Source organism: Mirounga leonina, unplaced genomic scaffold, assembly GCF_011800145.1.
Source record: "Mirounga leonina isolate KUSES-001 unplaced genomic scaffold, KU_Mleo_1.0 Mir_53, whole genome shotgun sequence".
NCBI classification, from domain to species: Eukaryota; Metazoa; Chordata; class Mammalia; order Carnivora; family Phocidae; genus Mirounga; species Mirounga leonina.
In genome coordinates, this window is record NW_023270807.1 from 64,336,519 (window position 1) to 64,361,550 (window position 25,032).

General features: G+C 45.8%; 1 protein-coding gene across 2 annotated transcripts in view; it reads left to right on the top strand.

Annotated features, from left to right (window-relative positions):
* Positions 1–2,567: 2,567 nt before the first annotated feature.
* Positions 2,568–25,032, top strand: part of FOXO3 (forkhead box O3) — a 125,528-nt gene continuing 103,063 nt past the window's right edge. The window contains exons 1-2 of one of the 2 annotated variants that reach the window (XM_034991749.1): positions 2,568–2,803; positions 3,913–4,662. In XM_034991749.1, the coding sequence (XP_034847640.1) occupies positions 4,045–4,662 (618 nt within the window). In that variant the 5' untranslated portion in view covers positions 2,568–2,803; positions 3,913–4,044. Of the gene's footprint in view, positions 2,804–3,670; positions 4,663–25,032 lie in introns of those variants that run through there. The other variant, XM_034991750.1, reaches the window with a different exon arrangement.

A 25,032-nucleotide genomic window follows, 5' to 3' on the forward strand; every position in this document is an offset into this window, starting at 1 on the left:
CCCTTCGATGTGCACTTTGAAGCCCCACTCTGAAGCCCCGATCCACCCCTCCCACCCCCTACGGACACCTGCAGTTGAGTGTTGTGGTCCTGTTTCAACGTCCACATTGCCATGCTATAAACCAAACGCAAACTCAGGGCTTCTCAGGTCAGGCCCACAATGAGGAGAGGAGCAGCAAGCACAGAAGCAACCTCAGGAAGCAGTCAAAGCCCCCTTTCCCAAAGTCCCCTTCCAAAGACAAGCGGAGGTAGCAAGAGCGTTGTACTTGGCAGAGCTGTAAGCCCCAGTGACGGGTGTATAAAGGGCTGGGGACATTCTGAGCTAGGTAGCGAGGTCACCAACTACGCAAGATGGTAACAGTCTACCTCGTGGCCAGGGTGTAGTGTGCCAGGGAGTATGTGAGCGTGTGAAATTGGCTCTGGAACCTGTGGCCGCGGAGCCCGGCCTTGTGCGGCCTCCAGGGCGAGAAGTAGGTGGCTTTGTTCCCGGAATGTGAATGAGGGAGCCGAAGCCGGGCTTAAAGAAGGCAGCTTTCCGCGGCGGGAACTCGACGTCCCCGTAGAGGCTTTGGCAGCGCGCGAAACTCGCCATCAGGCTCCCCGGCCCGCGCCAGCCGCTGCGCTGGAAGCCCGAAGGGGGGACAGCCTGTCTGGTCGATGAACAGAGCCCGGAGAGGCCGTGGCGCAGGCCTGCCGCGTCCCCCCAGCCAGCGCGGGCGGCCCCACGCGTCCGCCACTCAGCCGCGCGGCCAGCACAACATTCCATTTAAAAATAACACCCACGTGCGCTGGTAAACAAGCGCGCGCGGCTACTGTGCCGCGCGCCCCAGGCGAGCCAGTACGGCGCGCGCCCGCCCTCCTCCCGCACGTGTCTGCCGGCTCCGCCCGCGCCGCTCCTGCGTTGCTCACTCTCCTCCCCCTCCGACGGCCGCGCACCGCCCCGAAGCCCCGAGTCCTGCCGCTCCAGGGCCCTAGCTTCCTCCCATGCTGCCAGGCGCGCCCCGCTGGGTGCTCTCCAACTTTCCTTCCCCGACACCGCCACAACGCGGCAGGACCCATCGCCCCAGGTCTGCTCCCCTTCTCCCCTCCCCTGTCTTCTTAAGCCCCCTCCTTTGAACTCTCCCTCAGCGTGCGAAGGACTGGCTTCTGGGTCGCCCTCTCTTTCTCCTCTCCTCCCTCCCCTCCTTTCTTCCTTAGAATTTTACTCGATTGTTTATTATTTGCCGGGGGGCGGGGGCGGGAGGCGGAGAGGGGTGTCTGGGGCCTGGAGACTGGTGGCCGCGGCCAGTCAGCACGCGGCGTGGTTTGACGAGTAGGCGGCGCAGCGAATGGGGACGCGGCGCAGAGCTCCCCGGTCACGCGCGTGTGGATACAATGACATCATCTGTTTGTACGCGTCGAACTAGCTTGGTGCAGGGGCGGGGCCGCACGTCACTTGAGTGACGGGCCCTGCGCAAAGCCCGGAGCCTGGAGTCCGCTGGGCGGGCGGACTCCTGAGTACCCTGGGTTGGACCTTTTTGTGTATTGGATTGTGAGGAGCTAGCTCTAGACTCTGAGCTATTTCCAGTGACTTAGGAGGATTTAAGAAAAAGGGGGAAAAGAAAGATACTTATGAACCAAAGTGAATAGGCTTTTGGTGTGCGTGTCGCATGTAGTGCATTCGTAGTGCACAAATGAACAATTTAGATGCTGATAGTAGGATAAGGACTTGTGAAGATGTTTTTCTAAACCTAAAGAAATATCTTTTTAAAAAACTAAAAAATGCACAAGTAGCCGTTCTGGAGTCATTTACAAGTTAGAATCAAATTATTTTCCATTCATAATTGTTCAAGATCTGCTCTTGCCTTTAGGAATGGGGAATAATTTGCATTTCTCCTGAGTTAGTTACACTTCTCCCCTCATTTGCCATGAAATCCATGAAAAGTGAAACACCACTGCGTCGGGCGTCCTAGGTAAGAGACTCGGCTGCAAACCTCTCGGTGCCTGATCAAATCTGAAGGCATCAGTTTATCGAAGTCCTGTAAGGCACCAGCATCTTTGCTTGTCAGTATTTCCACGCCGTGGTAATCCTTGGAATCTGCGGTCAGCATCTTATCTCGGGTGTTACCTGGTGTCCGATTCTAACAGGGAACCGGACACCAGGGCGGGCACAGAGCCTGGCGGACGAACGCGCCCGCCGGGGACCCCCGGTAGCAGGCGCCCTGCCCTGAGTCTGAGAGGCCACGCGACTGCGCTCGTGGAGCGTTTGGGGCTTTGCTCTCCCCCTCCCTCTTCTCCTAGGCCAGCGCCGCGCTTTGTTGTCGTTGAGGCTCTCGGAGGGAGGAGGAGCCCAGCGGGGACGGCTGCGGGAGCCCGCCTGGTCCCGGCCCGCGGCGCGCTCCCTGACACCCACGCCCGCAGGCCCGCGGAGCGCGGCCGCGCAGGCGCGCGTGCGCGAGCCCACATACACACACACACACACGCACACACACGCACGCACACAGCACACCCGGGCCCGCCGCCCAGCCCTCCCTCTGGGCGGGGATCCGCCCGCCCGCCCGCCCGCCCGCCGTCAGCCTAGGTTGAGGCACCCTGCGTGTGTCTATAACTTTGTGCTGCTGCCGCGGCCGCCCTGCTCGTGGAAGGGAGGAGGAGGAATGTGGAAGGCGACGGCGCGCAGGCTGACAGGCGTTTCCTCAGGCGGGCTGCGGCGGTGGCCGGAGCGCCTCTCCTTCGCCGAGGTTGCGCGCCCCCTCCTCGCCGTGCCCCGGGCCCGCGCGGAATTGTGCTTCCTCCCCCCTCGTCCCTGAAGGGAAGGAACTGAGGTAGGCGCCGGAGCTGTGCAGCGGGGCGGTCGCCTTCCCGGTGACTCCGGATCTGCTTCCGAGCTGGGCCAGGCGCTTCCCTTTTCCCTCCCCGTGACTCGGTGTGCGCGCCCCCCTTCCCTCCCGCTAGTGTTTTTAAAGGACTTGAGTGAAGGGGGGAAAACTGTCAAGATGGCAGCAGCGGGAGCAAGGAGGTGATGAACGTGCTGGTCCGGGTTTTCTGGCAGTCCGGGAGACTTGGCGCTTCCTGACCTGTTGGAAGATTTATGTTCTGACTTGTCCCCTCCCCCCCCGTTCTTTACTGGGAAGGGGGTGGAGGATACAACGCCCGCGAGCAAATAAACCCCACAAAACCCCAAAGTGGTCGTTCCTGCTTGGCTCGACCCTTGGCAAACACCCGTCGAGCTGCTGCCCCGCTGCTTCCCGTCTTGTCCTTTTTTTGGAAGTGACAAGAGCCCGTCCGCGCTCGGACCCGCGTTCGTCCTCCTAGCCCGCGGGCGAAGAGGGAAGAAGGTGGCTGCCCGCGCCGTCCCCGGACTCGGGCCCCTCGGCGGGGAGAAGGGAGTACAAGGGGGCGCGGAGGCGGCAGGGCCGGGGACGAGAAGAGCGGAAGACGCCACAGACTTTGGCTGCGGCGCCGCGGGAAGCACTTGAGCGGGCCCGAGCGAAACATAAACAAACGCACGCCCGCTCGGTCTCCGACCGCGGCTCGGCTGCGCCAGCCCTGGCTGCTGCCCGCTTTAAAGGCGCGGCCCGCGCCCCTCCCCCCGCCCCCTCCCCGCCCCTCCCCTGTCCTCCCCTCCCCTCCCCCTTCTTCCCCGCCCAGCCACCTAGCCCAGGAGAGACCTGCAGATCTGGCGGCCCCGGCGGCGGGGGGAAGGGGGCTGCCCCGTGCGAGCCCGTCGATTCGCTCCTGGCTCCCCGGCGGCCTGGCCAGGGGGCGGTGTCTGCTGCGCCAGGTTCGCGGGACGCACGTCTCCAGGTCTGTTTCTGGGAGGCGGGCGCCGTGCGGCCGGGAAGCGGCGGCGGCGGGCGCGGAGTCGCCGAGGACTGGGCTCCAGCCCGGGATAACCCAACTCTCCTCTTTTCTCTCTTTCGTGCTTCTCCAGGCGGCGGCAGTAGCGGCAGCGGCTCCCCGGAGCCCGAGTCTTCGCGGCGCCCCCGTCCCTCCCCCGCCGCACCCCGCCCCGGCGCGAAAGGAGAGCGCGAGAGCCCGAGCCGCGGGCGGGCGGGCGGCGAAGATGGCAGAGGCACCGGCCTCCCCGGCCCCGCTCTCTCCGCTCGAAGTGGAGCTGGACCCGGAGTTCGAGCCCCAGAGCCGGCCGCGCTCCTGTACATGGCCCCTGCAGAGGCCAGAGCTCCAGGGGAGCCCGGCCAAGCCCTCGGGGGAGACGGCCGCCGATTCTATGATCCCCGAAGAGGAGGACGATGAAGACGACGAGGACGGCAGCAGTAGGGCGGTCTCGGCCATGGCGATCGGCGGCGGCGGGAGCCGCACGCTGGGCTCCGGGCTGCTCCTTGAAGACTCGGCCCGCCTGCTGGCTCCCGGAGGGCAGGACTCCGGGTCCGGGCCGGCCCCCGCGGCGGGCGCGCTGAACGGGGGGACGCAGACGCCGCTGCAGCCTCAGCAGCCACTGCCGGCGCCGCAGCCGGGGGCGGCTGGGGGCTCCGGGCAGCCGAGGAAATGCTCGTCGCGGCGGAACGCCTGGGGGAACCTGTCCTACGCCGACCTGATCACTCGCGCCATCGAGAGCTCGCCGGACAAACGGCTCACTCTGTCCCAGATCTACGAGTGGATGGTGCGCTGCGTGCCCTACTTCAAGGATAAGGGCGACAGCAACAGCTCTGCGGGGTGGAAGGTGCGTACCCACCTCGGGCGGGCGGCCGGACCCGCCGGGCCTCCTGCGCAGTGCGAGACGCGCCTTCGATTCATCGGAGCGCGCCTGCGGGCGCTGGGGAGAGGGGTTGGCACCGAGAGCCTCCGCTGTGAGGTTTCGGGGGGATCTCTGTGACCCCCAGAGGAGGGGAACCTAGGGTCGGCCGCGGAGGGTGGGGCGGGGAAAGGAGGCTTCCGAGGAAGCCTCGGTCATGGCCAGGTGAGGAGAGGGGGCAAGGGATACCGGCGAGGGAAGGACTGGCGGACAGGAGTGCATTTGCTGGATTCCCGGGACTGCACGGAGGAGGTAGGTCTGCGGCCAACTTCGAAGTAGAAATCACTGTAGTGGGGATGCGGGGAGGGTTCTGCGGGTGGGGTGAGAGGATGTGGGGGAGTGTTTGGGACTCGGAGCCCCGAGGAGGGGTTGGATTTGTGGTTTCCAGTCAGTCACAGGAGCATGGTCGTTGTCACTAGCTGGATGAAAACCCTTGCGTCGAAGTTTCTGGCTTGTGGGTGTTAGTTCCCACAGGCACTCGGATCCCATTAGAAAAAGTAGTGGTTGTAAACCTTTTACTGGCTGGCTGTCTTTCCTTGCCTCTGTTGGCACCTTTATTCCTTAGAGATGTTTCTCCAGTAAATCTGCCCCCGAACTTGTGTTGTTCCGAACGGGCCAGCCCTACCACCTCGAGGCGAACTAGCCGCACCTGCTGCTCGCGTTGAGGCCTGGACTCTGGCGCTGTTTGCGGCCGGGTCCAGGTGTGGAGGACTGAGGCCTGGAGCTTCACCTAGGCCTTTGGGAGGGAGGTGTGGTGTCAGGGCTGGGCCATAATGGCTTCTACCTATAAGTGAACCAGAAGAGAGGCTCTCTCCTGTTCTTTTCAGCCTCTTGGGGCACTGGACACGTGGTAGGGAGAGAGGTGTGGAAAGGCCTATGATGTAATGACTTCCTGCAGTTGGGCATCCGAACAGATTAACTCCTGTGCCCCTGCTGGGCTGCTGATGCCCAGCTGCTTTGCTCTTCCTGGCACCTCATCCTCCTGGCCTCTTTCCCCAAGACATGAATGTGTCAGTACCAGGCAGAGGAGTCCTGTACAGTTGGAGATACATATGGCTTATCAGTTGGTTCTGTTTGCAAGTTAGCTTTTTTTTTTTAAATTAATGAGGTAGTTCCTTCCTCATTTCGTGTCTTTGGGGAGCCCTGTATCTTCCTGGGTTCCAGGAGGTGTATACAGTAAGAACAGTTCAATCTTGGTGGAGAACTGGAGCACTGGAGAAGAAACCCGTATGTGAAAAAAACTAAAGAATTTAGTGTGTTGAGTTTTAATTTGCTTTAAAAAAAAAAATCCTTGCAAACAAAGTATCTCCTTTTTTAAATTTTTTATGGCTAGTATTGGAGAGGACTTGTTGAGATACTTTAAAAGCAAAGCATATGCTTTGAAATTATTCCAGTTATCTGTCTCATTTCCTTTAACAAATGCCGACATTATGAATCTTACATTTGATTTAATTTTACAGCTTTGCAAAGGAATGCCAGTTGTGTGATATGAGGGCCATTTACAGAAAGCTTGAGAGTGAATTCCATTTCAAAGCAGTGCTACTCTGATATCTTTTAAAACTGAATTTCTAAGTGAATAGTGAGGGTTAATCTCAGGGTACAGTGTCAGGAAGGGGTGAGTTTCAGGATCTAAGAAAATGGATATAGGGGTTTGGAATATTTTTCAAATTTCTCAACTTGAAGTTAGTCCTGTATATTTTGAGTTTGGTGCAGAGAATCTGCTAGTTAAAAGTTAGGTAGCTAAAAGTTAATGTTGGAAAGGTTTTCACTTTTCCTTTTTTTAAGTTTACTCAAGTAGTTTAATCCCACAAATAACATCTCATTTTGTAATTAAAGATAGTAACCATTTAATAGCATTTTTTTTTTTTTTTAAAGATCTAGGTGAGAAAGTAGTATTACCAAAAGTAGCCATGAATTGTGATTCAGTTGATTATATTTTCATGTAACTTGCAGGACTTGAGTAGAGATTTTGGGCCTAGTCCTAAACTTTATGGTTTTATGTCCTTAACCTTTTTTTCTGATCTCATGGTTTCTTTTTCCTTCTCTGCTATCTCATTTCTCTCTCTCTTTTCTTTTTTTTTTTTTATGAGGTATAGTCAACACACAATGTTAAATTAGTTTCCATTTCACTTCTTTTTAACTAAAATTATGAAAAATTGTAAATTGAAACTCAAGCCTTAGTATGTTTAATACAGGACATGAAAAATATTTTTATATTTTATGAAGTAGAATTATTTTTACTTTAAGATTTTACATCAGTTCTATTTCTGAGTATCACATAGCAGCTAATCCTTGAAGACTATGGGGATATAATTTAGTTAAAGAGTTTTTGTAAGATGACCTTCATCAAAAGATGCACCCATGCAGGAACTTCCAAATCTTTGATGATGGAGAAAGCCCTTTGAAACTAGGGCTGGTTTCATATTCCGATTATGACTAATAGCCAGCCTTTTTTTGTGTTTGTGGTTTAGTAGCAGTGGAAGAAGAGGGAGAAGGGAGAGGTCAGGAGCTAATTGTGACCCATTTCCATGCGTCCAAGTTTCAGGAGTCGATTCCTATCATGATTAGTCATTTTGAGAGCATGTGTGTGCATTTAAACCACACTACTTTCATTCTGAGTTATGCATTAGGGTTTTTGACTTCTGAAAATGTCTAGAATTCAGGTTAACCTCTCTTTGCCCTGCGTGCACATAGCTACAGTATGCAGGGTTTAGGCCTTACTTCTTTTGTGGCTTTTTGGACTGTTGCATTATGAGATCCTGTCACCAGAATTATCACCCTAAGACTAGAGAATAAAAGAATTAGAAAAGAAGCCTTGAAGATCAGAATTAGGACTAGTGGTTTGAAGCCCTGGTTGCATATTTGGATCACCTTGGAGCTTTTAAAGAGTACCAATACTTAGAGAATAGGTTTTAATTGGGTTGGTCTGGGACTTAGCATTGGTGTTTCTTTTTTGTTTTATTTTTGTTTTTTAAGTTTCTTAGGTTATTCTGATGTACAGCCAGGATGAGGTTTGCTGAGATTGTTCAACTCCCTTATTTTAATGGTGAAAATCCTGGTTCTTCAAGTTAAGGACTTCTCTAAGATCACACAGTTAGTTAGGTAATTAGTAGCTGCAGTTTTGGAGATTTTTATTCTTTATCACACTGTTTTCCTCTTTAAATTGACCTATTTTTTTAAAGGTTTTTTACTAAGTAACAAGTAGTCTTACATAAGTAGAAGATGCTTTCCTGAAAAGCATATTTGCCTCTCAGTCTAAAAATGTCTTGGTTATTAGTTCAGCGTCAGAAAGACGAATATTGCTGGAGGCTGATGAGTTCATCACATTTGTGTAGCCATCCACTGTCTATCAGTAGGGGTACTTAGGAACTGTGAAGTGATAGAGGTGGCAGAAAAGATAGCGTTTTAACAAAAGGAGGAAGTTCTTGGTTAACTTAGGTTTGTCAGATACATATTGTGCCAGAGAGAAAGGTGATGGCTATCTCACAGGTTCCCTTACCTCAGGCATTAAAGTAGATGTGAGTAGTCAGATGTGGTTAAGAGGGGAAAAGGTTACATTTCCTTTCATTCGGATTAAGTTTACTTGCACCGCACCACCCCTAATCCAACTGCTATGTTCTCTCAGTTCCTCCTGTTGTGGGACAGACGTCTAGGATTCCAGGGTTTACCTGTTAAGGCCTATGTATCACTATTCATCTTCTCACACCCACACACCTGCATTTCCCAGGAGATTAGGACATGATTACATTAGGCAGCCATGCGTTTCCATGCTGTTTCTCACAATTTCATAAACGTAGGATCCTGTGCATGTGACGACTTCTCCTGCTGCTGTGGACGTCTTCTTTCATGTGAGAATGTGTGCTCTTACAGCTTCTTCCCAGGGTAAAAAGATGAGGGCCCACCTGCACATAATGCCTGTTGATGTTCTCACTGTTCTCATTCTTTAGATTAATGCATCCAGTTCCTTCCCAACATACTGTATTAAGAAAATGTTATTTTGACTGCAACTTTCATGCCTAAAAATATGTTTTTAAAATTTCAAAATGACGAGGTTGTGATAATTCCACGTTGGCTTGTAATTTTGGCCTCGGTCACCTTTTGGAGTAACTCACCAAAGGGCCAGCCATGGTCGTGTGTAAGGAATCTGTCTTCTGCTTGGCCCATGTTGCCAAAATGCTGTTTTGTAATTTCCTTTGGCAGTACTGTCTTCGTCAGTGATTCTCAACGAATATACTTCCTCTTCCTACAGCGGCAGTACACTGGGGGGCCTGTTTTTCCTCTTTTTCAAAGCTGTGTCATCGACCTATGAAGTGAAGAAATTGGCCCTTTTAAACTTTGATCTGTGAGCCCTATGTCGCAGAGAGACTCTTTAAAAAAGAAGCTAAGTGTTTGTTTTGATATGTTTATCTCCTTCTTAGAAAATGAAATGAAACCATGCAAACTTATTTTTAGGAGATTTTAGGAGGGTTCTATTTTAAGAGAATGACACCGTAGAAGAACATCTTGTAGTTAAACTTTTTAATACGTATGATTCTTACTTAAAACCTGCAAGATATTTTCATTTGGAAAATTAATGAAGAGTCCATGTCTCACTGAAGAGTCATTTATTTGGTCTGGGAAAAGTTTAGCAAATACTGTCCATCCAAAGATCTTCATAAAAATGCAAAGGTAAGACTGTTTCAGTCTGTACATTCTAGCAGGGCACCCTGCTTACCCACTGCTTACCAGATTAGATTCCTAGGGCTAGAGAGAATATGGAATTTATTTTGTTTTCATATCTTGCCCATCTTGCCTGTGGGGAACAGACTCAGTCCTATTCTTGACCCCTCATTTTTCTCCTGAACTTTTCCTGTATCACAAGTCCTGAAGAGCCACTTTGCCTTTTTGCTGCTATAAAAGGAGCTCAGAATGACATATATAGGTGGATTTTATCTCCATATCTATATAGAGATAGATACATGTGGATTAGTATCGGGACATTATAACTGGTATACAGTAAGTGACTACAGATTAGAAAGAGAAAACCTTTTTAACGATTTTCATCACATGCCATTTTATTCATTCAACAAATACTTATCAAAGGCATACGGTTCACAGGGCATTCTGCTGGGTCTCAGGGATATAGTAGTAGCACGAGGCAGATGAGGTTCCAGCTCACAGGATTCAGGTTCTGTTGGAGGAAGACAGAAAATAAACATGCAAATCTGTGTTCTGTGAATTTGTCATTGTCGTCATTCTCTTTGCCTTTTTTCATGTCTGTACTTCTGCTTTCCTCGATATTTCAGCTCTCTGCAGAGAAATTACTGGCAAAAGGTAAAGTTGGTGTTGAACTTTGGTTGGAACTGGTCTTTAATTCTCTGCAGATCATTTTCAGCTTGCTTTGGAGATGCAGGGCCGCTATAACGTGGCTCTTGTAGTTTGGGTCTGTTGGGGAGAAGCTGGGGCTTTCCCAGGGCCATCTGGATTAGAGCACACCTGTGGTCCTAGCCTGATCTGGGGTCTCCAGTTCTGTCTTGTGGGGCCTGGTATAGGACTGGCCTCCCTCTTGAGTGGAGGTGGAGCCTTGATACAGCTGACTCATTCACATTGCTTCTTGCCTCAAATTTAGAACTAAAAGACGTTTTAGAGATCATCTAAGTACTTCATTTTACAGGTGAGGAAGCAGGACAAGAGCATGTGAGTGACTGGCTCAGGAACCTACAAGCTAGCAGAGATGGAGCTAAGAGTGTGTCCGCGTGAGCCCTGGGCAGCACTGTTCTGTACTGTCTGCTGTTAACCATTGTGGTTTCACAGCTGTTTGTGTCAGTGCCTCCATTTCTGCAAACTCTTACTTCATTTGCTCGCCTCTGCTTCCCCTCCTCCGTCCTTTAGGCTGGCTCATGCTAGAGTAGCTGCGTTGGTTTTTTAGTATTTCCATCAGTGTTCTCAGCTAACCTTGCTGAAAAAGCCATCTGTCTTAAGCCCACCCCACCCTACCATGTCCAACCGTGACTCCCTCCTATTTCTTTTTGTCATTTTTCTGTGACTCCTGTATATTCCCAAGGACAGTGTAAGAGCCTCCAAAGCATGGAATGTGTCTACCAGACAAAAACATTTCTGATACTCGGAGCTATTCTTTGAATCATTATGTCCTCAGCCCATAAAGATAGCCTTGTTCTGGGACTCTGACACTGAAAGGAGGTGATGTGATTCGGGAGTGAAGTGACATCATGTGTAGAGTCTTTTGAATACTTACAGCTATGAAGTCTTGGACCTCCTAGCATTAATGTTGATAAGATATAGTATAATTACGAAAGGATGCTCTGCTATCCAAGGCATTTCTTGCAGTGTCTTGTTTCCTAGTGATAGCAGTCCCTGAAAACTTCATTAGTGCCAGTCACTACCCATCATAGAAACTGAGGAAAACCTTGATCTAGGAATGACTTCATTTAGAGACCGTTGAAATCAAGTCTCTTTTCTGTGTGTGTACCCCACCAATGCCGCATCAATATGCACCATCTAGAAAGATTCATCATAGGGTTGTTCAGCCTAAAATTCACTTACCCACTTCTTACAGGAGCAAAGCTGTTGTGTAAAACTAAGTTGTCCGTGATGTTCTGCATTTGGAGGCAGAAGTCCCAGAGGTACTTGAAGTTTTATATCCATGAATTGGAAAATAGAAGTCACATACGAAGGAGGAAGAGACAGCAAGCACTCTCTGAGATGGATCTTTTCAAAGCCAGTCTGTAACTCTTCCAAGTTAAGAGTTTTGTAAATAAGTGGTTAGGCTGTGATTATGATAGAAGACCCCAATTCTGATGGCGTCATTACTGACAGACTCAGTATCTTTAACCATTTAATTCTTAACCAAAGAACCTTCATTTCTTAGTATCACAATTTCCCCAATTGGAAAAAGTACAGTAGCAGGCATCCATAGAATATTGTGATGTATCACTCCTTCTTGATAAAACACAAGTGTACGATCGGTGCATGTATCAAGCTGGGCTTTTCCAGAGAGTGTGTCTTTCACTTTCTACTCAGACTTTTTTTTTTAGATTTTAATCTTGGGACTTTTTCTTTGCAGTTTGTCAGTTACTATTATGGGATAACATAAAGCGAAATGGACTAATTTCCCTCATGGGCCATGGCTCTTCCAGTAATTTGCTACTCTAGTAATTGCCTATGATGAAGAAGCCAGGTAATCTTCTAGGGGCTCACCATGCCTGGGTGTCCAGATGCACCCTAGTCCTGTAGTGGAGAGGTACGAAGGAAAAGAGCAAGGAAGAGTTGTGGTACATTTGTAGGGGCAAGGCCGATGCAAGAAGTGACTTCTGCTCCAAACAAATGGAATGCATTAGCTTTCCTTTGGAGTAAATCTATACTAAATCCAACGGAGATGCCTTTGGCAGATTTTAGTAGTTGTTTTCGAATTACTTACTTCTTTGAAGACCTTTGCGTGTGTGTGTTGGGAGAGAATCCACATAGCTTTTTTTTTTTTTTTCCCAAGATTTTATTTATTTATTTGACAGAGAGAGAGACAGCAAGAGAGGGAACACAAGCAGGGAGAGGGGGAGAGGGAGAAGCAGGCTTCCCGCCAAGCGGGGAGCCTGACCCCAGGACCCTGGGATTATGACCTGAGCCGAAGGCAGGTACTTAATGACTGAGCCACCAGGTGCCCCCACATCATATCTTTCATTGTGTTTTAGATGTCTAGTGAAATTAATAACTTGGCTCCTGAAGCCATTGATACTTTAAATTCAGAGCCAGCAGAGGGAGTACGCAAGTCTTTAAGCTCATCTCAAGTATTTTTTTCCCCAGAAAGCTAAAATAATACCTTGATTAAAATAAAAAGAACTGTGAAATATAGTACCTTCATGTAGGTTTATATCCTTATTAGAAAAGGATAATTTGGGGCGCCTGGTTGGCTCAGTTGGTTAAGCGACTGCCTTCGGCTCAGGTCATGATCCTGGAATCCCGGGATCAAGTCCCGCATCGGGCTCCCTGCTCGGCAGGGAGTCTGCTTCTCCCTCTGACCCTCCTCCCTCTCATGCTCTCTGTCTCTCATTCTCTCTGTCTCAAATAAATAAATAAAATCTTTAAAAAAAAAAAAAAGGATAATTTGGAGAGGGGGCTGTTAAAAACCTAAGGTAATTTTTTTTTTTTTTAAAGGAAACCTTGGTCTTCTGAGACGCATGGTCTACTTTCCACCCCCAAATAGTTAAATGAAAGCACTTTCAACTGAAAAACATCCTTTCCTGTCTTTCATATTTTTTGGTGTGAGTGTTTATACCTAATAACAGATTTTTCAGAGTGTGTCAAGTGTCTGGGCCAGTGGAATGTTGTTTTTTAGTGCTATTTTGAATGGGACTTTTTGTGTGTGTGTGAAGATTTTATTTCAGAGAGCACGTGCATGTGAATTTAGGGGGGTAGGGGGAGAGAATCTTTCAGGCAGACTCTCCGCCGAGAGTGGAGCCCATCTTGGGGCTCCATCCCGAGACCCATGAAATCATGACCTAAGACGAAACCAAGAGTTGGACGCCCAACTGACTGAGCCACCCAAGTGCCCCTTGAATAGGATTTTTGATATTTTCTAAGCCTTCACAGTTTCCCACAGGTGAGAGAAAGGCAAAAGGTACATTATTTCTAATTGAGATTGGAAGTAGTCCACTGGCGATTATAACTTTGAATTTTTTTTTTTTAAGATTTTATTTTTCGACAGAGAGAGACACACAGCAAGAGAGGGAACACAAGCAGGGGGAGCGGGAGAGGGAGAAGCAGGCTTCCTGCTGAGTGGGGAGCCTGACGCGGGGCTTGATCCCAGGACCCTGGGGTCATGACCCGAGCTGAAGGCAGACGCTTAACGACTGAGCGACCCAGGCGCCCCCAATTTTTTTTTTTTAATATTTCTGTAATGCTGTGATTTGTCATCTTCCACTTTGCCTCATATTTTGTAATGGTGGTTTATTTATTTTTTAAAAAGATTTATTTATTTATTTGAGAGAGGGTGAGAGAGCTTGTGTGTGCCCATGTGCCTGTGTGTGATGGAGGGGAGGGGCAAAGGGAGAGAGAGAGAGAAACCTAAGCAGACTCCATGGCGATTGAGAAGTCCCATCTCATGACCAGGAGATCACGACCTGAGCTGATACCAAGAGCTGGAAGCTTAACCAAGTTGGCCACCCAGGCGCTGCATTGTGGTGGTTTATTTTAATTTGGGAGTTGTAGTGGGTTGAATAGTATCCTCCTAAATTCATGTCCATCTGGAACCTCAAAATGTGACCTTATTTGAAAATAGGGTCTTTTAAGGGGTAATTAGTTAAAATTAAGTTATATTGGATTAGGGTGGGCCCCAAACCCAGTGACTAGAGTCCTTATAAGGAGAGGAGAGGACAACTAAGATGCACTAGATGCTGAGAGGTCTGCATGAAGACTGTGGCAAAGGTTGGAGTGATGCAGTTACTAGCCAAGGGCACCAGGCATTTCTGGAAGCCACCTGAAGCTAAGAAGAAGCCAGGAAGGGGTCCCCCACCCAGCCTTTAGAGGGAGCATGGCCCTGCTGACACCTTGACCCTGCTGACACCTTGATTTTGGACTTATAGCCTCTAGGCCTCTAGCACTGAAAGAATAAATTTTTGTTTGAAGACCGTGAATTTGTTATGGTAGCCTTACGAAACAAATACAAGAGCCTAGAGATGAAAGAGAGGGACAGGCAGGGTTGCAGATAGAGGAGAAGAATACAGAGTTTTATTTATTTTATTATTGAGATATAATTGACCTATAACATTGGTTTCAGGTGTACAACATGCTGATTCAATTTTTGTGTATGTCACAAAATGTTCAGAACAGTAAGCCTACTTAAGTTAATGTCCATCAGCACACATAGTTACAAATTTCTTTTTTCTTGTAATTAGAACTTTTAAGATCTAGTCTCTTCTTTGATAACTGGAAGTTTGTACCTTTTGACAACTTTCACCCATTCTGCCTGCCCCCCCTTCCAATTTTTTTAGATTAAAATGTTAATCATTCACAGGCTGCCTTATGGTAGTTTAAATTTGTACTTCATCCTGCTTGGCGGGACAGAAGGGAGGCATGAATACACCTGATTTCCCAGTCAGAACTACTAGAATTCGGGGCGCCTGGGTGGCTTAGATGGTTAAGCGTCTGCCTTTGGCTCAGGTCATGATCCCAGGGTTCTGGGATCGAGTCCCACATCGGGCTCCCTGCTCAGCGGGGAACCTGCTATCCCTCTGCCTCTCTCTATGTCTCTTATGAATAAATAAATAAAATCTTAAAAAAAAAAAAAAGGAGCTAGAATTTGTTCTTCCCTCCCATTTCTAATGTGTCCTGGGCTCTCCCTCATAACACCTCCTCTCCCCCTGTTATTGAATTTATTTCTTGGCCTATTTCTTGAAGCTGGTGGAATGGCTGTACCTGTGGAGTGTGGGCTTGAGGTTTACACTGCAGCCCATGAATTCTGGCTGAGAGCTTTGGTCTAGAACAGCCAGTCTTTGAGGGGAGAGAGGAGCCTAGGGTCCTCAGCAGAAGGATAGTGTTGAAGAAGAATCCTTTCTTCCATGTCATGGCTTGAGAGGGTAGAACCCTATCAGATTCATTGTCATTGGTTATGGTAGTAAGGCTAATCCACAATCTCTCTGGAGTCCCTTTAGCTCCTCCTGTGCTTGGTTCAGGGACTTTCAAAGTCTCTCACACCTGAGGCTTCAGGCTCATGTCTCCTCTGTGTACATTTACATCCAAAAAACCAGCCATCCTGATCTAGCATAGAACACAGAGTGGTTGTCCTCATAGAAGTGGCAGCTGACCTAGAGTATAGGTATAAGAATAGATGAACAATGTAGATAGTACCAAAAATAGAGACATATATTTGGTTGCTTGATTTATGTCAGACAGAGTAAATAATGTTGAAGAAATACATCAAAGACATTGAGTCAAGTAATTTGATGTCCATAATGGAAAAAAAATGAACTTGATACCTGTCTTACACAGTTTGGTGTAATTGACACAACTTAGTTCGTAGACATAACTGTGAAAAGAAAAAAAATCTAAAAGTAGCAGTAGATATTTTCTAGGTACCTAGTAGGTGTTTGGGTTGAATTGTTCTGAAGTATTTAGGAATCAGAATTGCACTGTTTAATTTTATATTTCAAAATGATATTTTTGGGAAGGGGAGCCAGGATGATTTTTACAATAAAAAGGAGTCTACGCAACCACATTTTCAGGCCTAGGTATAATAATAATAATTATAATAGTAGCTATGATTTATTGAACACTAAGCGCCAAATGATCAGTTAGGTTTTTACATCTAATGTTGATCTTGTGTGATAGGCATTTCATGTAAATCCCAATTTAAAGACCAGGAAATGGTTCAAGGAACTTACTTGGGATCAGACTAAGGTTTCTTTGACTCTGGAACTTTTGCCTTTTCTGCTACACTCTACTGATTCCTGGAGTGCAGGTGGGACTTTGGGCTGGGTGGGGGGTGTATAACAATAACCTTAAATAGCTGCCATTTCATTTATTTACATTATTCATTTGGTGGGGAGGGTTGAGTTTTTATGTGTTTTTTAATTTAGGTAAATTTGACACAACATTAACTTCAGGTGTATAACATGATTCAGTACTTGTATATATTGCAAAGTGATCACCACAAAAAGTCTAGTTAACCTCTGTCACCACACATAGTTACAGAATTTTTTTTTTTCTTGTGATGAGAACTTTTAAGATTTACTCTCCTGGCAACTTTCAAACCTTCAGTACAGCATTATTCACTCTAGTCACCATGCTGTATTTTCCATTCCTGTGACTTTATTATAACTGAAAGTTTGTACTTTTAGAAAAAAGCAGCCATCTTAAAAGTTGCTGTGTGCCACATCTTTGCATATATTACCACTAACCCTCATAGTGATCCTTTGGAATACTGTTCTGAATGCTCGTCTTCCGATCATTGGCTGACTGAGGTAGCACCTCTTTGTGTGCTGCTAGGGGAGTGGACTTGGACCCAGGATGTAGGCTCCTTTCCTTGATTTTTATTAGCTAATAACTTAAGAATTGAGTCCATGCCTGGCTTTTAGTGGGAGAGTAGAAGAGGCTTGAGAATTCTGTCAAAAACCTGCTGGTTTGGGTATTCTCTTTTTTTTTTTTTTTTTTAAGATTTTATTTATTTATTTGACAGAGAGCAGGGAGGGAGAGCAGGAACACAAGCACGGGGAGAGGGAGAGGGAGAAGCAGGCTTCCCGCTGAGCACGGAGCCCAATGTGGGGCTCAATCCCAGGACCCTGGGACCATGACCTGAGCTGAAGGCAGACGCTTAACAACTGAGCCACCCAGGCGCCCCGGGGATTCTCATTTCTGATAGGTCACTTCCTTGCATGGCCATGGTTTACTCTGGGTCAGATACAAAGTGTACTATTTAGTACTAATAGAATGTGATACATAGTGTGTAGAAATACTTTGGGTTGGGCTCTTATCTCTGGCAAATTTCTGCTTTGGGAGAACAGGGTATCTGTGCTTCTATACTGTAGGCTTTAGGCAGGTAGATGAATGGAGACAAGACCACCAAGAAAAATGGATTTTGGGGGAAAACAATTCATAAGTTCCTGGCAGAAGTTTGGCTGCTAAATCAGATCTCATTACTAAAGGTATTAAAATATTTTGTGATTGACTCTGCAGTGCAGTTACTGTTGGGTTTAAAGGCAGGTTGCCAAGACAGAGACAGAAAATGTTGCATAATGCAAGGTGCTGGCCAGGTTAAAGTGTTGATCTCTACTGAAAAGTTTACTGCTTTTATCTTCAAGGTAAAGTTATATATGGGTAGGACCTAAATGATGGTTTTAATTGGCCCCGGGAAATGCAGTATTCATGCGCCCTAAGATAAAACATGGCTAGCAGAATAGTAATCCTATGCGTGTTGGAAAAAACTTAAGAACTCTCAGTTTTATGGTAAAGATAGGTGAGTAGTATCTGGATAGTGTCCAGAAGATAGACTGAAACACTGTGATAAGTGTGGAACGGGCAAACTGGTTCTGCCTGATAACTGAATATAGCAGGGTGCTGGGGAGGGAGGGTGATGGGCCTGGAGGCAGTTGCAGTAGAAGGTGGCAGTGGCCACAGTGGACTTTTAAAGGTACAACTCTGGATATAAACCTGAAGTTTATGGTGGGCATAAAATTATATCCAGTGGAACTTGTTAGATGTCTCCTTGAAAATTGGTACTACTTTAGAAAGATCAAGTGGATAGTTGAGTCATTAATTCACATAATTCAAATCTCAAACCGCTTTTAAGCTGAAATGTCCTAATAATTGATTTTTAAAATGATATTTCTTTCATCATAAATTATCTAGATAATTGCCTCAGTTCCATATTTCGTATTAAGCTCAGCTGAGTGATGTTTAACGCTTCCTGCTCGATTCCTCTCCTTTTCTTTTCAAAGTTTTAATTTTAATATTTTTAAAAGCTTGATACATTTTAATTTTTTCTAATACTGTAATGGTTTTATAAAGTAAAACTTTTTCTCTAGATCTCTCCATTAGAACTTGTCCTTGTCATAAATTCTTTAAAAATTTTTTTACCTAATTTAAAACTCAGGGTTGGTGTAGATCTTCTAGAGTTTTTACCTTACAGGATAGCTGTCTTGGGACTTCCTGCTAGCATTCATTTCCAAATCGAGGATTTGCTTTAATTTCACCCTTCATACATTTGCATCTATTTTTTTTTTTTAAGATTTTATTTATTAATTTGAGAGAGAGTAGGAAAGAGAGAGCAGGAACCAGGGGGAGGGGCAGAGGAAGAAGCAGACTCCCTGCTCAGCAGGGAGCCATGGGCTTGATCCCAGTACCTCAGGATCATGACCCCAGCCAAAGGCAGCCACTTAAATGACTGAGCAACCCAGGCGCCCCATTTGCATCCTTTTCTTTTCTTTTCTTTTTTTGAGATTTATTCATTTATTTTTAGGGAATGCACAAGTATAACTGGGCATGCAAGCAGGGGGAGGGGCAGAGGGAGAGAGAGAATACAAGTGGACTCCCTGCTGAACTTGGAGCCCAGGCCACCCAGAGCTTGATCTCAGGACCCTGAGATCCTGACCTGACCTGAAATCAAGAGTCTGATACTCAACCAACTGAGCCACCCAGGCACCCCCATACATTTGCATCTTTGTATTGGGTACCTCTTTTTTTTACCCCCCAGTTGGTAGAATGAGAAGGGATGTATCTTTATTCACTAGTTTTCAGTACAGTCTCATTAACAGGGTTATAATTTATCATATATGCATATACCCATCTTACAAATAAATGGCAGACCACAGACTAAAGTTTCAATAGGATAACTTTTTAAAAAGGAAACATTGAAACTTTGAGCCCAAACATTCTGAATTTGTTTAAAAGAGTAATGAGCAGTTAGATTAGGTGTACCATTTGTGTAACCCTGTGAAGCCTAGAATGGGCTTATGAAAATTGTGGGCCTGATTATTTTAAGGTTATCTTCGAGCTGATTCCAGGGTGAGTGTGCTTGCTTTGGCACACTTAGGTTCTTAAGCTCCTGATAGATAACTTCCTAGGTGAGCTAGTATACTGTTTCTTGAAATTAGTGGCCTAGATCAGGCCTTCTATCTCCAACCCTGTCCAATAAAGATAAGCTTACAGCCTTCTGTTTAAATAGATGCATGTCCTCTGCTGAACTGAATTATCTAAAGCAGTCCTATTAGTCTTTTCCCTTTCCAAGAAAGAGCCTTATTTCAGGCTGAAAGTCTATGTGTTCAGGGCCATACTTTTGGCTTTGCCACATTCAACCTTCACGTTAGTTGCTAAGGTGAAGTTTGGCACTTTGACCATAGATATCATTTCGTAGGGTGTTCTTTGGGAGGAGGGGAGAGATTTATTCTGATAGTCTCATAAAATCAGGGAATACTGCTTTGAGTTAATTTTTGGGTAATCAGTACTGAATAGGTGAAGTATATTAAATTAAGAAAGTTAACCTGAGGTGTTAGTGAGAACTGTGGCTTCTAAATTGATTTTAAAATAATTACTTAACAAATTGATGTTTTTAATCAAAAATTATAGTTTTCATTTTTAAGATGCAGATTTATCCACATCTTAGTTTTCTAATCAAATCAAAAACTGTAGATTGATGAATTGGTTTTAACTGTTAACACAGTGGAAATACAGCTGAATTTTTCTCTCTGGGCTCCCAGTGTTTGACTTGTTGGTGTGAGCAGAGATAATTCTCACCTGATGTCTGTCTGTGTTACCTGCTCTGAGGTGCTCTGCTCTGTCTGTTGACTACCAATACTGTGTTCTGTTTTGGGTTCATCATTCTGCCTTAAACAGGATCATAAAGCTTTCAAACATTTTTTTCCCAGCTTGTTACCTCATGCATCTATGGTAGTCAAGAAGGAAGAGAAGAAAATAACTTGGTTTTATCATCTGAATCACATGATTTTACAACTTTGAAAACTCCTTTGTCAGTGTGGTTACTGGGAAGATAATTTCAGTTATCAAGTGCTTGGAGTTATTTCAATTTCCTTCCTTTTGCCTCTCCTTTAAAATTTTTTTAAAAATTTTGTTCAGGGTGGTAAATTTTCTGGCACATGATTTCAGAGTTGAACCTTTAGTTAATTTGTTTGTGAGAAATTAAAGCTGTTTGCCACAAGTCCCTAGTTACTAACTCTTCTGAAAAAAAATAGTACATTTTGTTAAAACGGTTTATTGGTGTGTCCTTTGTACTGTTACCAAGTCTTTGACACATGTGGGCAGTTCCTTGATCATGTAGCCATCTCTGATTTTTTGAACCTGAAACAGCCAACAACACTGTTGATTTTTAGATCAGTCTCAGAATCTGAGAACCTCCGTTTTACCTGTTGTCACCCCCCAGCTGCTCTCCCATTCTTTTCTCTTTCCTTTTATGTCATTAGACATTATGTAAAGGGGACTCACTGCCCTTCTCTTTTTCCTATCCATTTGCTATCTCTGATCTTTCTCCTACATCAGTGGTTTTCAACCTTGGTTGCATTTGAGAATCACCTGGGGAGCTTTGAAAAAGCTGTGCCTAGGTCCCATCCTAAAACAATTAGATTAGAATCTCTAGGTATGGGGCCTGGGGATCTATATGTTTTGAAGGTTATAGTATACAGTTAGGGCTAAGAACCATTGTCTTAGAGAAATGAGATTTTGGCGGTGGAAGTTATCAACTATTTTAGAATTGACTTTTAGACCTATTTCTACCCTTTCCTCCATGGGAAGATTACCAAGGAGAATTTGCTCCCTGGAAGCTGCATATAAAAAGGAGTGCTGCCTAACTTCTCCAAAGAAGACATACAAATGGCTAACAGACACATGAAAAAATGTTCACCATCATTAGCCATCAGGGAAATTCAAATCAAAACCACATTGAGATACCACCTTACACCAGTTAGAATGGCAAAAATTGACAAGGCAAGAAACAACAAATGTTGGGGAGGTTATGGAGAAAGGGGAACCCTCTTACACTATTGGTGGGAATGTAAGTTGGTACAGCCACTTTGGAAAACAGTGTGGAGGTGCCTCAGAAAATTAAAAATAGAGCTACCCTATGACCCAGCAATTGCACTACTGGGTATTTACCCCAAAGACACAGATACAGTGAAAAGAAGGGCCATATGCACCCCAGTATTCATAGCAGCAATGTCTGCAATAGCCAAACTGTGGAAAGAGCCGAGATGCCCTTCAACAGACGAATGGATAAAGAAGATGTGGTCCATATATACAATGGAATATTACTCAGAATAATGGAATAATACTGCCTGAGACCTCACTGGGCTGTTCATCCTTATCACATCTCTCATTGGCTTTAAGAGTAGAGAAAGGAGGGGGGTTTGCATGATCTTGTGTTAAAATTAAGACATGTGTTCTACCTGGCCAGTCACTCTTTCAGAGCCCATGAAGAACAGACTGGAGTGTGAGGTTGGAGATAAGCATTCATATTGAACCCAACAGGCTTTTTTTTTTTTTCTTTTAAGACTTGCACTCCTGTGAAGTATAATTATTCTTAGGAATAGGACTCTGCAAACTGCCTATTTTCTCCAGGCTGCAAAGCAGATATAAGTGATATTCTAAGAACGGTGACCCAGGTCCTATCTTACAGATCAAGAAATGAGACACAGAGATGCTTTGACTCTGGACCACATCTAAACTTCCCTGTGAGGACTGCTTTTTCTCTCCCTCTCCCTGGGGCAAGTGGAAGCAGTCTAATTGTGTTCCAGCACCTGGTGAACAGCTACATCTGCGTGGCCTGGCTTCAGAAAGGATGAATACCCAACTTTTACATCAACATGGATGGGACTGGAGGAGATTATGCTAAGTGAAATAAGTCAAGCAGAAAAAGTCAATTATCATATGGTTTCACTTATTTGTGGAACATAAGGAATAGCATGGAGGACATTAGGAAAAGGAAGGGAAAAATGAAGGGGAAATCGGAGGGAGAGATGAGCCATGAGAGACTATGGACTCTGAGAAACGAACTGAGGGGAGGGAGGTGGGGGGATGGGTTAGCCCCGTGATGGGTATTAAGGAGGGCATGTACTGCATGGAGCACTGGGTGTTATATGAAAATAATGAATTGTGGATCACTACATCAAAAACTAATGATGTACTGTATGGTGACTAACATAATAAAATAAAATTAACCCCCCCCAAAATGTAACTGTCCCTTAAAAAAAATAAAAAAAAAAGGAGTGCTGTCCAGCTGGGATCTAAGAGAACAGTTGGTTTCTAAGACAAGGGCATCATTTTTTAACTGTGTTTAACTAGGATTTCCTCCTCTAATTTTATATAAATGAATGTGGTTTCTTTAACATTTCCAACTTCCATATATTTTTCTAGTTTCCACTGGACCCTATAGGGTTAACATATTTTAAAGTTTTCAGGAATTTATAAAAAGAGATGGTGCATGAGTCATCGTTCAAGTCATTGCATGAGATTTGAACACTGAGACACATAAATTTACTGTCCTTCTTTTGTGCAACCTAACCTGATATACCCCGAGGGGGGTCTACCATATTCTGATGCATTAAGCTAGTAGTTCTCAAAGTGGGGTGTCCAGATCAACATCAGCATCACCTAGGAACTTGGAAATGCAGATTCTTGGGCCTACTTCAGACATACTGAATCAGAAATTCTGGGCCCAGCATTCTCTTGTAACAAGGCCTCCAGGTAATTCTGCAAGCTGAAGTTTGAGAACCACTGCTTAAGTCATTTGCTAAGACTGGAATTCCTCTGGTGATAGATTGGGGGTCAAAAATCAAAATTCTCATGCCACGTTGGCTTCAGAATCCTGACAAGAGTGAGAAAAGATGAACAGCCATCTCATGGTGATATCTGTTGAAATGTAACAAAGATCCTAGCCCCTTGGGTATTCTAGACTTGCCACAGATCCTGGATGCTGTGTAGCTTTCTGTACAGGGCAAGGACACCAATCTTCCTGGATGACCATAATGAAGGATCTGCTCAGGTACACAGAGGTTGCCAAATGTTCATCCTGGTGCGTATGTTATGTTCAAAGGATTTGTATTGAGGTTGGATTCTTGTTTTGTGATCTTTTCCCCTTATTTGTTTTGGTCTTTTGGGAACGTTCTTAGTTTTAAGACTAGCATCAGACGGGAGTAGTCGCAGTGACTCATCCACAGACAGACGTGGGACATGTGGGAGAAAGATAAGATTAAAATGTGCTGGGTGTAATCGGTGTGGAGGGTGAGTGAAGCTAAGGGGAAAGTGATGAAGCTCTCATGATGAGGTCAGAGGCGACGCTGTGGTGAGGAGATGGCATCCATCTTGGCTCAGAGTCCTAAAAGGCACATAGCCTCTCCCACAAGGTGAAGCCAGGTAAACAGCAAAACAAGTTATTCCTGCTGTCGGTATCACTGGATTCTGTAGTCCATTAAGCTGGGCCTCATGATCAGCCATATCAAACATAGCTGATGGCTTTAGGAATATAAATAGTGCAAAGAACAGTGGGTTGGCCAGACTTGGAAGTTCATTTCAGGACCTTATGTCTGGGGCCAACATTTGGAGGCTGTCCTAAATGTGCCATGAACACTGTAAGCAGCATTCAGAGTTGGACCCCAGGAGGGGGTATAGCTCAGGGGTAGAGCATTTGACTGCAGAGTTGGACCCCAGGAGATTACTAGGGTCTTCTAAGATCAGAATTCAGTCAGATGCACCTGGTGGAATGTTTCCCAAAGCTGTCACTGCTCACAGATGAAATGTGTAAACATTGTTAATTCACTTCCATTTTGGTTTTCCAAAAAGATGGGTCATTGTTTCCATGTTTTGGGGGCAGGGGAAGGGGGGTATCTTGGGAAAAAACCCTGGCATTAAGAATGCATTTACAGAGGAGTAAAGTGCCTTAAGGAGCAGTCAGGCTCATAAGGAAAAGCCTGCCTGGCAGCAGTCTAGAAGTCTTGGCTCCTAGCCCAAGGATCAGAGGGATCGGAGTCCTTGGCTCCTGTGGCCCAGATCTGAAGATGGTAATAAGGGACATCTGTCTGCTTGACCCCTCTTTTAAAATCCCCTCTAGGAGGCTGTAGAGGAGGCCTTTGGTTTTGAGAAGAAGGTCCCTGTGCCCTGACTTCTACATGCTGCTGAACTGGGGAGAGTTGTCATTGACGCTGGAAAGCTTTTATCCCCTCCCCCAAAAAAGGGCAAAAGCCCCTATATCTTCAGTCTGCATTGGTGCGAATTGGAGTGATATGTGCAGTCTCGGCCTTAGGTGTAGCCATCATTTTCATGGCTGTAACTAAAAGCTATTAATTGAACACTTATTAAGTGCTGGATGTTGCTAAGAGCTTTCTGCATATTAGCTCTTCCTCTTTACAGAGGAGGAAACTGAGGTATAGGATGGTTAAGTGACTTGGCTAAGACCACATGGTTGGCAAGTGATAGAGGTGACATACCTGTATCAGTATGTCTCTACTTTGACTAAATTCTAAAATCAATGATTTAGCTACACTTTAGGAATTTTGATTTTGTAATACTGCCTGAGACTTCACTGGGCTGTTCTTCCTTATCACATCTCTCATTGGCTTTAAGAGTAGAGAAAGGAGGGGGGTTTGCATGATCTTGTGTTAAAATTAAGACATGTGTTCTACCTGGCCAGTCACTCTTTCAGAGCCCATGAAGAACAGACTGGAGTGTGAGGTTGGAGACAAGCATTCATATTGAACCCAACAGGCTTTTTTTTTTTTTTAAGACTTGCACTCCTGTGAAGTATAATTATTCTTAGGAATAGGACTCTGCAAACCGCCTATTTTCTCCAGGCTGCAAAGCAGATATAAG